Source organism: Oryzias latipes, chromosome 1 (genome assembly GCF_002234675.1).
Source record: "Oryzias latipes chromosome 1, ASM223467v1".
In the NCBI taxonomy this organism is placed as follows: Eukaryota; Metazoa; Chordata; class Actinopteri; order Beloniformes; family Adrianichthyidae; genus Oryzias; species Oryzias latipes.
Window position 1 is genome coordinate 2,419,740 of NC_019859.2, and position 17,228 is coordinate 2,436,967.

General features: G+C 42.1%; 1 protein-coding gene across 2 annotated transcripts in view; it reads left to right on the forward strand.

Moving 5' to 3' along the window:
* Positions 1-17,228, forward strand: part of mgat5b (mannosyl (alpha-1,6-)-glycoprotein beta-1,6-N-acetyl-glucosaminyltransferase, isozyme B) — a 161,068-nt gene that overhangs the window by 59,418 nt on the left and 84,422 nt on the right. For both annotated transcript variants that reach the window (XM_023954032.1, XM_023954031.1), the window contains exon 3: positions 3,662-3,812. In XM_023954032.1, the coding sequence (XP_023809800.1) occupies positions 3,662-3,812 (151 nt within the window). The remainder of the gene's footprint in view (positions 1-3,661; positions 3,813-17,228) is intronic.

The window sequence follows — 17,228 nt, forward strand, 5'->3', positions numbered from 1 at the left end:
ATATGTGGAAATAAATCTGATACGAATCGGTCATACGTGCATTTGCGTGTGCCATGTAAGCAGACAAATCGGATATTCCCCAGTAAATGCGAGTCGTACGTCAGTGACGTCAAATCAGGACACCACCAACTGAGATCACATGACTTCTTATAGGTGCTTTTGTGCGCTGATGTTGCTGTCAGCGTGTTACCTTTCAGCCTCAGGCTTCCGACCGAAGTCGGAAACCGCTGTTATTTCCGGTCTGGTCCTGGTTGGGACGGAAATGAACAACATAAACACAACAACAACAACACCTTTGCAAAGATGGATGCTCATATTGTGCAAACAAAAGGAAACCTTTTAGTCATTCACTGTTAGCTCTGCAGAGAATGTGGCCATGTATGTTAGTCTGGGGGCGGTGCTGGCAGCGCAGACTCTTCCTAGAAGGGGCTGTCCCCCACTTTGTGACATCACAATGTCAGGAGTCACTCATTTTTGTGGATTGGGAGGGGCTGGTGCCAAGAGAGCAGGTTTTTAAAGGATTTCTCAGAAATGCGTGAATGGATCAAAATACCGCTTTGAGGTTGTTGTTTTTTTTTTGATGAATCAACATCATAACACACTTATAAAGTTGATTTTGCATGAGATAGGCCCTTTAAGATCCAGCTCCTATGAGCCTCCACGGACCCGGTCAACCCAAAAACCTGCAGAACCCACATAGGTGCATGTGCTAACATTTTTGAAAGGACAAGTACGTGTTTTCAATGTGTTAACCTTTCTGGTGTTTCTTGATTTCTAGGTGTGAATTAAAAGTATCACATATATTTTCTCTATACTAGCATAAAGAAATGAAAAGAATTTGAGGGGGTCACTTACTGATTCGCTCTGGATAATCTGTAGATGTCTATTTTTAGTTTAAGCATTTTTGGCTGTTCAAAGCCTAAAATCTTTGTTCAAAAAGTATTTATAATTGCCATTCTTCTCACTTTGAGTGTCTTTGACCAAACGGCCAGTTTCTCTGACCCTGACAGTGTCCTTGTCTTAATGAGCTCTGTCTTCTGACCCTGGACACAATGACTGACCCGAGGCATCCAAATCCATTTTTCTAATGAATGCAGAATTTAGGGAGAATGAGCAGAAACGTGTAACTGTACAGAATATTTTATTTTAGCAACTTAAAAAAATACACATGTGCTTGTAAACCTGTAGAACCTCAAAGAACAAAAAAACTTAAAGAAGTCTTCTTTTATGTAGGACAAAAATCCATTGGTGGAACCCCTTTTACAAGTGATTAGTAAATGCCACACACACACACATCAGGTCCGACTGCAATTCCAAATGGTTTTATTGTTGTTGTTCATAAAAAAGTTATTTTATTCCAACAGATTTGATCAGATTTCATGTAAACGACAAATTGACTTGGCTTTATTTCACTTAATTTTTTTTTTTTAAAGTTTCATGTTACAAAAAAAACAAGAATTTAAGACAAAATAAATCCTCAAACCACTTAACAAACAAAGCAGGGTTACAACATCCCATAGACAAACATGGGATGAACTCATAAATTTATTTAGCATTAGAGAATAGACAGAAAAGGACAAAGAAATGGAGAAAAAAAAGAAAAAGAGTCAGATGTTAACTGAGCTTCTATCTTCCTTTTTTCCTTTTTTCTACGTACTTTGCACATTTCTTTTGCACATCTCTTTACCTGCACTGTTCTGTAAATAGCTTTTTAAATTATACTACCTTGTTTTTTGCATTAATGGCACACTTTCTTTGTTATTGTTTTTTTAAATATTATTCTTAGTCTTTTTTTTTCCCTCTGCTGTCAGTTGCTATGGTGACAAACAAATTTCCCACGTGTGGGATCAATAAAGTATTTCTGATTCTGATTCTTTTATTTGTTAGCTCATGTATCCATTGTTATACATATCCACACATTTGTGTTGAGCTATTCATTAGGTTTTTCTTAGACACTTTTTTTCGCTCTACTCCATATCTCGTCAAAGAAATGTACCTCCATATAAAGTGAAGCGGTCAGTTTTTCCATTACTTGTATAGTTTCTTTTTGTCCTTCTTTTATTGCTGGTGATATGATTTTTTCCAATTTATTGTCTTATTTTTTCTTGGAAATACAGAACAAAATTAAAGTACATATCTTTGTTCCCTCTTGAAAATACCATCACAACAAGCAGATAAAACAGTATATTTCATCATTTTTCCTTTACCAATAACCTTTAATGATCAGCCAGTCCCAAAATGTGTGTTTGATCCCCTTTTTTTCCGCATTTTCTCTCTTGGTGTTCAGGCAGGGGAACTGATCTGGTTTCTAAACTCTCAATTGCAAAGTCTCACTGTATGCGGATGATTCAATTTCTTACACATCTACGAACACATCCGGGGCGACTGCATGGCAGCGCTGCCACCATCAGAGTGTGAATGCTTGCTAACGCTAAATCACAATCAAGAAATCCTCTTTAGAAAAAAAAAAAAAATGCTACTTTGGACTTTTACCTTATCCTCATCTCACATTTAATCAAAACTCAAAAACACATGTTCAAACAGTCAAAAATATACGTAAAGTCCTCAAAATTAGTAACAATTTATCTTCCAAATCAAGCTGCTCTATTATAAATGCATGCCAAGATTTCATATTGCCTGACAGTTAGGGTCAAGCTTGTCCGTCTACAACTAAACATATATATTCTCTCTTTGCAATAAAGCTTTGCAATCTATGAATAAAAACCATCAGGATAATGTCATCACATACTGGAAAAACATAACTTCTAATAAACCCTTTGCTTACTGAAATGGATCTATAAATGTATGAGTTAGTCAGCACTCTGTGGTTTTATCCACAGACAGGACGGCAGCAGAACCACAAGAGGTTCTGTTCGTAATAACTCCAAAATACCACACAGAAGAACTACTGCAGTCTGCTGTCTCCATGAAATCATTGATGGCCGATTTGAGGTTATAACTCTAAATGTACACATGCAAATGATAATAATTTCTCAGTTGTGATTTTATTTGTCGAAATTTACAACAGAGGATTTTTACACACAGATGCAGATTTTTGATGCGCAAGTTCTCCCATTCTGTTTTAAAAGTTCTAAAAAATTCTAAATCTAAAAGCTCCATTTTGACACCTTCATACATAATGAAGCAGTTGGCCGCAGAGATTATGCCGAAGGTGTTAAAGTTCAGGACTAAGACGATCAAAGCTGTTTGCTGTTTGTTCTGCTCAAACATGCAGATAGAATTAGAATCTTTCCACTTAATCTAGGTTTTTTGTTTTTTTTTGTAATTCAGAAAAAATGTCAAGAACTGGAAGTTTAGCTTTAGTACATTTTCCAGTATTGTTACTTTCTAATTATTGGTTCAAGCATAATTGTTACCAATATTTATATTTTTCATATCCCGAAAATGCTTCTATATTGTAGAGCCAAAAATAATACACCATAAACAATTCAATTCTAACTTAAATCAAAATGATTTGTTTTCATTCATTAAATGAAATTTATTGTAATATTTGTTTGAAGTTTGACAAAAACAGAAAGATTGTTATCTTCTGTAAATCGAAGCTCATCCACATCCAAAGCCAGTGAGGAGCTCACAGCTTTTAAGGTTCGTGTTTCTCTTCATCAACTTGTTCTTGTTTCCCATCCGTCTCTCCCTTCAGTGCTGGGGGGTATGGAGTCTCGTGGTGTTCTGAGGAAGATCAGCGACATGCTGGAGGTCATTTTGAAGAGGATGGACAGCCTGTCGAAACTGGACAACAGCAGCAGTACAGACGCCAGGCGGCTGGATGAGCTCAGCTCTGCCATCAACAGGTAATCTACCACATGAAATGTTCCAGTAAAACGGGATTTAGCTAGATCCAGTAGATCTCTGCCATATGGCAGATATTTACTACATAGGATTCTAATATATACTGACTGATATTTCCCATACAAAATGTGTTGATAAAATAATAATTCTATAAAAATTTCAAATCCCTTAAAAATTCACATTAAAGTCCCACATTTATCCTTTTCTGGTGTTTTGTTTGACATGAGCATCCGTCCGTCTATTTTCCTGCTTAAAATTTGTATTTGCTGCAGTGGTACAGTGGTCGACCTCTGATCGGAGAATCACATGTTCGGTTCCCACATGCCAGCCCGTGTGTTAGTGTCTTTGGAAGAGACAGTGCATTGCTCCTGTGGGGTGGCGTCAGTGTTCAGCAGTAGAGTGTGTGTGGTTGTGTGTGTGTGTGTGTGAACAGGACTATGACTGTAAAGCACTTTAAGTCTTACTGGATGGAGGGAAAGCGCTGGATAAGGATACGCCATTTAAGGGGAGTGCAGGTGTGTTTTGCAGTTCCCTTAAGGCTCATAAGGAACAGACCTTTATCGTGTATATGGGATGATGTACAGGTGACGCTGTTGTACAGTGTCCTTACAACACACTTTAGTTGTTAGGTCATGGAGAAGCTCGGTCACCCGGAGAGAGATTGGAGTAGAGCCGCTGCTTTTCCACATCCAGAGGTGCCAGCTGAGGGGGTTCGGGCATCTAGTCCGGATGCCTCCCTGGGGAGGTGTTCCGGGCATGTCCCACTGGGTGGAGGCCAGTGAGACATGCTGTAGAAACGGTCTTTCAGCCGTACAAAACGTTAAAAACTAAGCCAGGTTGAACTTTGACCTATCAGGGAATGGGTCGTGACATTTGGATGGCATCCATTTTAATCCATGGAAGTACCAAACATTTGAAAATGGTTCATGAACTAACCCAATTTCCCAAGCTGAAACCAATAAAGTATCTTTATCTTATATTATCTGTGAAGAAGAAATTAATCGAGGGCGGCTGTGGGGCAGTGGTAGGGCGGTCGGCCTCTGACTTGAATATTGCTGTTCAATTCCCGGCTTGCCTGCCCATATGTTGAATTGTCCTAGGGCAAGACACTGAACCACACCTTCCCTCTGGGTGAAGGTTGGCACCAGTGCCGCCATCCGTGTGTGAATGGGCCTGGGACTGTAAAGCGCTTTGGGCGTTTGAGGAAGGTAGAAAAGCGCTAGACAAGTAAACGCCATTTACCATTTACCATTGAGTTTTCTGTCCCGTCGGAATTACACAAAACCAAATCTTTCATATATCGAAATAGAGCTGCAAAAGGAAAAGTCAGGAGCAAGACTCATGAGATTCGCACTGCGTTGCATCGAGCCTCCAACAGTAACTGGTGGACATGAGTTAGTAAACAGCAGCAAAAGAAAAAGAAGAAGCCCCTTCCTGCTTGTTTGGTGTGAATACCAGGTGCATTGTTATTGAACATGCTCAGTGTCAGTGGCGGTTTTTGATATGGGCGATGTGGGCGGTCGCCCAGGGCGGCACTTCATAGGGGGCGGCATTTGCCGTGCCCGATGCTGTGCTACTATATTCAAAGAGGCTACTATATTCAAAGAGGAAGCTTTGCGCTTTAAATTTGAAATTGCTTCAGCTGCCGACACTTAACACTTTTAATTTGACACATCAGACTCTTAAGAATGTCTTCCTCCTGTTTCCTCTTCACACTTATGGTGCAAAAAAAAAAAAAAAAAAGATGAAATAACTCAGAGTGAAACAACATAAAACAGGCACATGAAAAGGATTTAGGCAGAACAAACACCCGTGCTCAACCCAATTTCAACAAAAGCAGGCAATGGGGATTATTTCCCATAATTCTTTGCTCCGACAAATCTAGCCACAGGGGTTGCAAGCCAGTAACTTCTGTGCCGGTCCCAAGCCCGGATAAATAGAGAGGGTTGCGTCAGGAAGGGCATCCGGCGGATCAGCTTTGAGTCCTTTTTTGTTTGCTATGCTGATGGACAGGCTGACAGACGAGGTAAGACAGGAATCTCCCTGGACAATGATGTTTGCGGATGACATTGTAATTTGCAGTGAGAGTAGAGAGCAGGTGGAGGAACAGCTAGAGAGGTGGAGGTTTGCTCTGGAAAGAAGAGGTATGAAGGTCAGTCGTAGTAAGACAGAATACATGTGTCTGAACGAGAGGGATCAAGGTAGAAGCGTTAGGTTACAGGGGACTGAGGTGAAGAAGGTGCAGGAGTTTAAGTACTTGGGGTCAACAGTTCAGTGTGATGGGGATTGTGGAAAAGAGGTGAAGAGGCGAGTGCAGGCAGGTTGGAGCGGTTGGAGGAAAGTGTCAGGAGTGTTGTGTGACAGAAGAGTGCCAGCAAGACTCAAAGGAAAGGTGTACAAGACAGTGGTGAGACCAGCTCTGCTCTATGGGTTAGAGACGGTAGCAGTGAGACAGAGACAAGAGGCTGAGATGGAGGTAGCGGAGATGAAGATGTTGAGGTTCTCCTTAGGAGTGACCAGGTTAGACAGGATAAGGAACGAGTACATCAGAGGGACGGCTCATGTTGCCTGTGTTAGCGACAAAGTCAGAGAAGCCAGACTGAGATGGTTTGGACATGTTCAGAGGAGGGATAGTGGATATATTGGTAGAAGGATGTTGGAGATGGAGCTGCCTGGCCGGAGGGCAAGAGGACGGCCAAAGAGGAGATATATGGATGTCTTAACAGAGGACATGAAGTTGGCTAACGTTAGGGTAGAAGATGTTCATGATAGAGTGAGGTGGAAAAGGATGATTCGCTGTGGCGACCCCTGATGGGAAAAGCCGAAAGAGAAAGAAGAATTCTTTGCTCCGACACAGCAGACCCGACGCACGCGTGACCACCGCCCTCTGCTGCAAGATGCTTGCGGCCACACCTCTTTGCGGTAGTCTTTGGAACATAAGTCAAAAAACTCGAGAGGGGGGCGCAACTCGCCGGTGGCTGAATCACACTAACAGGTGATTGGGAGAATTTTCTATCTGACAATCAACTCTGGGCCGCAGCTGCGCCTCCCGTCATAGAGACGGAGCCGCGTGTGTGAGAGGGAAGGGGAGGGGGAGGGATTGTTACGGGGGGAGAAGGGAGGAAGCACCCAGGCGCAGAGAGCGAGAGGAGGCAGGAGGTTGCAGGGGAACGGGGGCTTTAATAAACAAAACTAAGGACACAAAACCACTGCAGACGGGAGGCTAGAAACACTAAACACTCGAAACGGGGAGAGCAGACTAACATACTGACTAACATACTATGGACCAGCCCAGGAGGAAGGGAATGACAAGACTTAAATACATACAGACAACCGAGACACAGGTGAACACAATCAGGAAGGATGGGGAACCAAAGTTAAACTCACAACAAAAACGAAACAGGAAACCCTACAAAATAAAACAGGAAGTTAAACTCAAATCATGCCAGAACAAAAAGGAAACAAACCACAAGGGCAAAGAAACAGAAACCGTAACAGGGGTGGTGGGTGCAGACCATTTTTTATGGATTGAGTTTTTTTGGAGGATTTCTACTGTTGGTGTTGCACAAATTTAGGGGAAATGCCAAATATTTTTGGAGTAATCCCACTGATGAGTTCTAAGATTTAGTCTTTTATGTTTTATAAGACATAAACATATTAATCACAATACTTTTTTTTTTTAGATCTAATCCCTCTGATATGTTTCACAAAGACTCACTCAGGACGTCACACATTAAGAAATTATTGCTAAAAATGAAGCAGGAGTCCAGCTTAAAAAAATGCTCTAAAAAATGATGAAAGAGCAAAAAAAAAACGGAAATATTTGAATTGTAATTTCTTATTAATATTTCCAGGCTTTCTTTGTTTTATTCTGCAGCATGTTCATATTTGTATAATTTTGACAGAATATATTTCTATGGAGAGCTAAATATTACAAGTTATTTAGGGTTTAAGTTAACTTGTGTTCCTGTTTTTATGCATATTTATGTTAAAAAAGTTCAGTTTAAAAGGTTTAAAAGTTTAGCTTTAGTGTGTTCAGTAAATGTTTATCTTCTTCGGCCAAAAACCTTAAGCGTGTTTGACTGAGTTCGACCCCCCTGTAATACGAGTCTAGAAAATGCATGCATTTTTTATGTAAAATTGCTAAAAAGAAGATAGGTAACACAACAGGATGTTGTCAAATTTTGTATGTGTGCGGGGGGGGGGCGCCTGTGGGGTTACTCGCCCAGGGAGTAAGTTAGTGTAGAACCGCCACTGCTCAGTGTGAATGTGCCTTTAAATGCTGAAGTTGTGCTTTCCTGCTTTGTGTTTGACTTGTGATTGGCCTGTTGATAATAACCAAAAAAAATACCTTTACCTTGTTTGAGTTTCATATTTCCACCATTCCTCATGAAACTCAACAATGAGACTGACGGGCATCCTCAGGGACTTTACTAGAAAACAGCAGTTTATTAAATGATGACAATGCATTTATGCTGACTTGTCTTAATCTGTGAGTAACAGCTGTGCAGTTTTAGACACGTGAATCTTACAGACAATTTTATCCACATTTCAGAACAAACATCTGCTTTTGTTGGTTAAGATGAGGTGACGTTTTGTCATCTTGACGTTCCACTTCTTAGAGAACAACTTGACCGATATGCACTGATTAACTGCTAGAAGATCCAAGCGGGCGCAGTGTCAGTGTATCTAAACATGACAGCTGGTAGAGTTTTGTAGGATTATTTTTTCTTCATGGCTCATAAATGTGTCAGTCATTCTCCTCACTTTACAGCACTTCTCTATCTCTGAGCGTTTTTCTACTTTTCATTGCTTGTCACACTGCGTTTCATTCTTTTCCTCTTTCTGTTTTTTTTTTTACCGCTGATATCCTTTTCTGTAAAGCTGTTGCCTATTACCCACAAATCACTGCTGCAAACAGACAGGCTTTGAGTGACCTTGCTTCTCCAGCTTTTCTCTAACTGCTCTTCTCTTTGCTGTGTTAGCCCTAAAACATCCCATTTGTCTGTTCTGTCTGTGCTCTCTTCATTCCCGCTTCCCTTCCTAAAGAGCCTAAGCATACCCAGCAGGTGTGATGTGATACATGCTGACAGAAATCCCCTCGCTTCCTCAAACCTCGTTAAATAATCCTCCATAAACTCTCAGGATCAGATCCATGCAGGGACACTGGAGCCGGAGGATGGATCCATTAATATGGTCTGACGTTGGTGTTAACTGCAATCAATGTCTAGTAATGTGCTGTTTAATGCAGAGGAAGCCATTCAGCTCTTAACCCATTACAGAGAAGGGCTTTGGTGGGGTGTTACTGTATTATGTCAGTGACTCCAGAGGGATTGAGGTGCTATAGCATTCAGCTGAGGGGTAGTTTAAATGAGGCGACTAGATAAAAGTCGAACAATCATGAGGTATTTAGTCTAAATGTGAGCTGCTGTTTTATCACTGTTACATTAATCTGCCTTTCATTAAGTGAGAATCCGCTCTTCTCTGTTTAGTTGATGCCATTACCCTTAGTCACAAGCACCTGGACAGGGGGTTGACCCATACGAGTGCTGCAGGGTTTTGGATGGTCGTAGTGATGCTAACGGCTGAGCCGGCACCATCTTAAGGGAAGCACAGGTGTGTCCTCTAGTTCCCTTAAGGTTCCTAAGGCCACCTCAAGGGACACAACAGGAAAGGAAGGTACTATTGTCGTGTGTGTGTTGAGTAAGGGACAATGCCTGACAAGGTGACCATTATCAAAAATTAACGGAAAACGGTTGCTTTCGTGAAGTCCAGTCATGCACACTTCAAAGGCCATTATCCTTGGGGTTATTTTTGTTTAGATTGCCGTTTTACCAAAAGCAGACTATTCGATACGCGGTGCGTATCACCTGGACCATATCAAAACCATGTCATATGGTGTCCTTATGCCAAACTCATTATAAAAGTGCGATTATTGGTTCCTTACTGACCGTGCGCAAATGTCGCACGCATGAGGTGTGCACGTGATAACTTAGTGCCTGTAGGATAACAGGCACTAAGAGATGACATAAGCAGGGTTCTCCTCTACGCTGTGCTCCTCTGTCTCTTCAAATCATTCTCTGACACGTTCCCCTCTGATGCACACAGAACACTGTTCCACTACAGAAAGCAGTTAGTGTGAATGGTAAGGCCTTGTGTTTGAGTGACAGGTCAAAAAAGGGAGGGGGGGTCGTTTCTGAGCAGCAGGAAGAGCAGCCAGCGGTGGGAGAAAAGGAACTTTATGAAAATCTATTCTAAATTCAGGCCAGTAAGATGCGCCTTTGCAGAGGGAGACGCACGTTGGCGGCGTCCCGGGCCGGAGTCTCATCGGTGTTGACACACTCCCGTGTAGCGGTGAATGGGACTTGATGTCTGAGGATCCAGCCTGCAATTCGCCCACAGGGCAGCCACTCGTTACAGCAGAAAACGGAGGGAACGGCGTGGGGGGGGGCAAAAAGGGACAGGAAGGAGTCTGAGAAAGCGAGGGGGGAGGAACAAGATGCTGAGATGATTTAGTCCACTTCTCTGTGACACGGATAAGAGAGGAGATTGGTAAGTCCTCCCAGAGGCTCGTCAAAGAACAGTTCCCTGAGTTTGGCTTTACCTTCATCACCACACACACACACACACCCACACACACACCTTTACGCGGCCATCTAAGCTCTGTCAGGAGCAACACCTTCCTCCTTCAGTTCTGTACTCTGTCACGCTCTGTTGGAGGAACTCACTGCAGAGAGAAACCTCTTTCTCATTTCCAGGAACTGCAGATGTGGGAGGAAAGCAGTCCTCTCTGTTTCAGTGCAGGTTTTCCTCGAGTGCAAATGCAGAGATTTAATAAAGAGGCTAGAACAAAATCAGTCTTTGGACCGATGTACTTCTAAAGGGGAATGAAAAATCAATCAACCACTTTTAGTGGAACAAATGCTAACCAAACATAGAGGAGAAAGAATTGCAAATGTTTCCTCCACAAACCAAAAATGCCCTTGCCACACCCCTTTGACCCGTCCTCACCTACTGAGCAGCTGCTATGCCCCCCTCACTCTCTCCTGCCCCCCTGAGTGCAGCTCTGACAAGTTTATTAAAAACAACTTTTTTTCACTGCGTGCTGGTTTTGTCTCCATAGCAACCATTTTATATTTTGGTTGCCGGGGGTGACAAACATGTCAGTTTTTAGAAAAATTGGCAAAGCTACATTTTTGGACTTTTGGACATTCCTGATAAGTTTATATCATATGTTAGATCGTTTAGTTCAGCTTGAGGCAATGATTCATGTATTCAATTTTCACAATAAAAAATAGAGAAAAGACATTTTTATGAGCTTGCCACGCTAATGGCATTCAAATTGTACAAACTTTTCATTCCAATATTTTTTCCCAACGACGCTCGATCTGCACGTCAGTTTCAATGATAAGTCAATGTGCAGACGCGACCTGAGGACCTGTGGCGCAATTTGAGCATCGGGTGCGGGGTGTCAGTCAGGCAGCAGCGTATTTTGAGCGTCTTGTTGCGATTAGGCTGTCAGCATGTCTGTTGGCGTGTCCAGGGTTCAAATACTTCTACTTTGGTGACATGTCAACCAATTAAGGACTCAACTTCGTTGACGTGACGTTTTCAGTGACTCGATCAGTGGGTGAAATACACATCCAACATGGCTGACCAATACCAGGGCTCTCTTCCTGAACTTCCATTCATTTTCTTTACCTGCTGTCTCCCTTTTTTGGGGGGAGGGGTTGATGATTTCTTTGGAGGATGGGTTTACTATGTCAGAAATCCATTTTCCCCGGGTACTGGGTGTGTGCAAATGTTGGTGAGTTTTTTGAGTATGTGGCTAAGGTGAGATTTTTCAGTAAGAAGGAAGAATTGCGAAAACAATCTGCTTCTTGCAGTCCAGGACTACAAGTCCACAATAAAGGCATCTGGAAACTTATTTCATGTCATTTCCTGAACAAAATTTGAGCCAAAGAAAGAACAGAGAAAACCAAAAATGACCTTTATAGAAGAGAGCTGCAGCTCATTAACATGGGAGAGGTGAAATGGCAATTCAGATGCCATTATTCAACACAGGAAAAGTAGTCACAAGTGGAAAATTAATAACAAGTGGAAAAGATTGAAGCCAACCCATCCTCAAGTGGACTCTCAACGAGTCACCCCAAGGCCAGGTGCTTCAATGAAAGTCCAGCCTCTGAATGTGGGGCGTGTTTGCAGAGTCTCGTCTCTTTTACGAGATAAATTGGAAACATTTTAAAAACAGGTTGAGCAGCAAGACTAAAGTTTAAACTTTTTCTTTGGTTCTTCAGACATTACATTATACTACTTTTAAATGATAATCAACATTAACCAAAAAGGAATGGGCTGAAGCTTCATGCATATCAAAGCCCATTCAAAAGTCCAATTTACACAAAAACAAAACTTAACATCAAGTTGACAAATATGCCTTAAAAAGTCTAATCAAAATATGTAACCAAATAAATATTCATATATACACATGCATACACATACTGTCCCAAGAACAGGCAGACGGCTGGATCCAAATGCAGCAGGTTTATAATCACAACTACAAGTCCACAAAGCTAAATCAGGGTCAGGCAGGCAGGGATCAATAGCAGGCATGAGATCATCAGAGGAGAGTCGGGGTTGTCGAGATCCAGGCGAGAGTCAGGGCAGGCGGCAGGCAAACAGGGTCAGTTATGGGGTCAAATACAGGGTCAGTTATGGGGTCAGTTACAGGGTCAGATACAGTGTCAGTTACAGGGTCAGTTACGGGGTCAGATACATGGTCAGAAGACAGACGATCAGGTCCAAATAGAATGCTTGGTAAGGAAGGCAGTGTGGCACAAACAATACTTCCCACTGAGCTTGACTCAGTGCAGTGCTTAAGTATGCTGTGGTTGACGGGGCGGCCGTGGTGCAGCGGTAGGGCGGTCGACCCATGATCATAAGATTGCAGGTTCGATTCCCGCCTTGCACGCCCATGAGTCGAAGTGTCCTTGGGCAAGACACTGAACCCCACCTTGCCTCTGGTGGAAGGCAGGCGCCTGTGTTTGGCAGCGGAGCCGCCATCAGTGTGTGAATGTGTGAGTGAATGTGTGTGTGACTGGGTGAATGGGTCTGTGACTGTAAAGCGCTTTGTCCTTGTAGGAAGAAAGGCGCTATACAAGTATACGCCATTACCATTACCATTGAATAAATGAGAGTCAGTCCTCCAGTGTGCGCTGGGGTTGCTGGGAGTTGTAGTGTGACTAGAACCCGGGACAGAGCTCTGACTTCTGACACATTCACATAGTTATTTAAGGTTATATTATCCTAAAATACCTTTTCACAAGCTTTAATTTATTGTGGTAAAGTAAAAAAAAAAACATACATTTAATCGATAACTGTATTATAGAATTGGACTGAGTGGCTCCTCCCCCCTAGGGTTCCATACAGGATGTACTTCCCCCTTCCCCTCCTATTATCACCCCCTACCCCCCCTCTCTCTATCGTCCCTCTCTCTTCTTCCCCTCTTTCCTTTTCCGTCCGGTCCAACACCAAAGATTTTCAGACATGATTGAAATTAATAAAGTTTGGCCTCAATTACAAAAGGGGTTTATCCAGACAGACCTTTGGTTTGTCTGAAGATTAATAACCCCTCTTGTTAAAGTAAAATCTGTCCAACACAAGAGGCCCTCAGCTCTCATCTGTCTGCCCAGCTGTTGGACAGGACAAGTTAAAAAAAAAAAAAAAAAAAAAAAAGGATGTACTTGCTGGTTCTAAGAGGCCAAAATCCCACAGACTACTAAATAAACAGCTGTTACTCAGTCGTTTTATTGATCAGAATAACCATTCTTGATCTGACACCTTTTTTTTAAAACGTGTTCTTGATGATCCTCATTTTTTTTTCAGATTTTTTCTGTAGTTCAAGTGATTCAGGTTATAAACTGACCAATCAGATGCCTCCAAAAAGTAGCCCCCCCTGTCCAACGTCCAAACATTTGATTTATTGGCAGATTTTGTGTAGCCTGCTATAAAGTGTTAGGCTTTCCAACAAGCTCACTCCTGATCGGTGAGATGTTACAAATGTTTCTAGGGTGGTTGCCATAGAAACATTGCCTCAGACTGACCAATCACTGTTTACCAACGTCTCGTGAGCCACAAGACATTGCGAAGTCCCTATGACAAAAGCTTGGCAACTGAATTGACTTGAGTGGCTTGAACCGAACATAAACCGTTTTCTATGGATGAGGTATACTCAGTCCAGTTCTCAGATACAGTCCATGCCTTTTATGGTTATTCTCACTTCTCTGCATCCTTATTTTCTCAGGATTTGAGAGACAGCCATTCTTTCTGTGAACAGTCTGTTCATTACAGGCACCCACCTGCCCAACAGGGCAGGTGCATTTGTAAAAGGTAAAGCTTGATATTCTGAACCGATTTCTTCTAATGAAATTACTTTTCATGGACCCTGAACTCACATTTACATCGACGCAGTCAGGCTCTGAAGTGCATCAGCATGATAAAAGAAAATCTGAAGGCTGCTGTTTGCTGTTGGGCTCATAGGCTGTTTAGTTTTTCAAAAGAAACCTCCTCTTCCTGCGTCTGTCTTTTACTGTCTTATCTACTTGTTATTTATGATGAACAGAATGATGCTCAAAACATTTGGAGACATAAACACACACACTCTAGAAAAAAACTACTTTTTAGGATATTTACTTCATACATATTCAGTCCAAAGTAAGCTTTAAACAAAATATTAATGTTTTAACTACCAGCCGTATCATTTTGAACTGTAGCTGTCTCCAAAAAAGCCTAGAAAGGTGGGCAAAGATGTTAAATAAAGATGGATAAAAATCCCAGCATTACACACACTTCCCTGTTTTTCAGAAAGTTCAATAACCATATGTTCTTGGATATTGAGCTTCAAACCATAACTAATGTCCATGTATACAAATATAATGCAGTATATTCGGTAACTAAAAAGATCAGGGAAAAGGTCTTGCATTCTGGTGCAGTCAATAAATCTCCAATGGTACATTTCTTTATAGTTTGCAATCCTTCTCTGGGTATTACCAACGTAAGGAAGAATTTAAAAAGAAAAAGAAAAAAAATTTGTTCCCCAATGTTTTACATATTGAGATTTTTATATTTAGCTTTTTGCATTCTTTCTACTCTTTGCAGTAGTTTTTCTAACAAACCAAGTGTGTGGTTTAGTAAAGTTAGCTGACATTAACAGAAACAGTTAGGTTAACTTGCTGAGCTCTCTTCAGAACCTCAAAGTACATCTTTCTTTGTGATCCAGGAACGTCGACTAAAGTTAATCTAATCCAACATTGATTTTCCCTCTCTCCTCTTCTCCTACTGGGATTCTGTCAGTGGATGAGTTTCTTTCTCTCCAGCATTTGTTCTTTGCTCTTTATCTTGTCAGCTTTGTTCATCTCATTTGTTAAAGGGCCAGCTGTCTGCATTTATCAAGAAGGATGGTGAGAATCATTCAGCAGCACATCATTAAATATTTGTGTGTTTCTATGATCCAAATCCTGGTTCAATGTTTCGGCGGAGCCTCCTTGTACATGAAGCCGCCGAGGATCTCTTCATTTCATAACACACAGGTCTCCCTGTCGGTTTGCTGTAGAGGGCTAATCTATTTCCTTTTCCTTTTTCCTTGTTTGTATTCCCATTTACTCTGAGCACACGCTTCTCTCTGTCTCATTATTTTCTCCTACTCGTTGGGTTCTCGCCTTTTCATCCATTTCCCAAATCCCCTCATGTCAGTTGAGGAGTTTAAAATTCCAGAAGACATCAGGTTTGAGATTGCACAATCGGGGGCTCCTGAAACCGAGCTCTTCTGCAACAGCGGTTCCCCAGAACACCGAGCTGAGGTTTTGTTCTGCAGGTCATAACCACTTAAAATGCTGTTGGCGGATGGAATCATCAGTAAAGACATAAAAGATGGAGAGACAATCTGCTTATGGTCCGCAGGAGTGTGGACAACCTACCTTGATGTGGTCACAAAAAGAAAACTGATGACAAAAGTTAAAGGAACGGTCTTTAAACAACCTCCAAAAACATCAACGGTCCAGTTCCGAGGTGGAAGTGCATCAGTCGGATCACACCATCCATTGTTGTGTGAACCAAAGTGGACTTCCTGAAAGCACAATGGCACTGCTGTGGGAAGCAAACCATCAAAAAGAGACTAGAATTGGTCACAATTTATACAGAAAAAGCGCAAAGCTTCCTGAACCAAACACTGTTTTTACAGACACAGAAAAGAAGACCAATCAAGAAACTGAAGCGTGAGACATGAAGATTGAGGTCTGCTGTGCTGCATCTGGCACATGGGGGTCTCCGGTCTCAACAGGCTCAAAGAAATTTCAAGAAGATCAAGACTTTCTGCAACCAAACCTGCTCCCAGAGTCACAAAACGTTTGTCTCAGGAAAACGACCTGAAGGCTAACAGCTGAAAACAGCACAACCTGCCAAAACCAAACGTTTCACTTTAGTTACGCCTCCCTTCAATAAGCCCTAGACCGGGGGTCGGCAACCCGCGGCTCAGGAGCCCCATGCGGCTCTTTAGCGCTGCCCTAGTGGCTCCCTGGAGCATTTTCAAAAAGGTTTGAAAATGTAAAAAGATGGGGGACAGAAATATATTTTTTGTTTTAATATGGTTTCTGTAGGAGGAAAAACAAACAGAAAAGAAGACCAAGTGGTGGAAGCTACAGAATGAAGAAACTTGTGAGAAATTTAGGCAGAAGTTGAGGCAGGTCCTGGGTGGTCAGGATGAGCTTCCAGATGACTGGGAAACTACAGCAGAGATTATCAGGGAAACAGGTAGGAAGGTGCTAGGTGTGTCATCTGGAAAGAGGAAAGACGGTAAAGAGACTTGGTGGTGGAATGAGGAAGTACAGGAATGCGTCCAGAGGAAGAGGTTGGCTAAAAGGAAGTGGGATGTAGAAAGGACTGAGGAAGGTAGACAGGAGTACAAGGAAGCGCAGCGTAGAGTGAAGAGAGAGGTGGCAAAGGCCAAACAGAAGGCTTACGATGAGCTATATGACAGGTTAGACACAAAGGAAGGAGAAAAGGACTTGTACAGGCTAGCCAGACAGAGAGACAGAGATGGGAAGGACGTGCAACAGATAAGGGTGATTAAGGACAGAGATGGAAAGGTGCTAACAACCCAGGAGAGTGTACAGAAAAGATGGAAGGAGTATTTTGAGGAGCTGATGAACGTGGAAAATGACAGGGAAAGAAGGGAGGAAGATGTGGTTGTTGTGGAGCAGGAAGTAGCAGAGATTGGAAAGGATGAGGTTAGGAAGGCTCTGAAAAGGATGAAGAGCGGAAAGGCCGTTGGTCCTGATGACCTACCTGTGGAGGTATGGAAGTGCTTAGGAGAGACAGCAGTGGAATTTCTAACGAGGTTGTTCAATAGGATTTTAGAGAGTGAG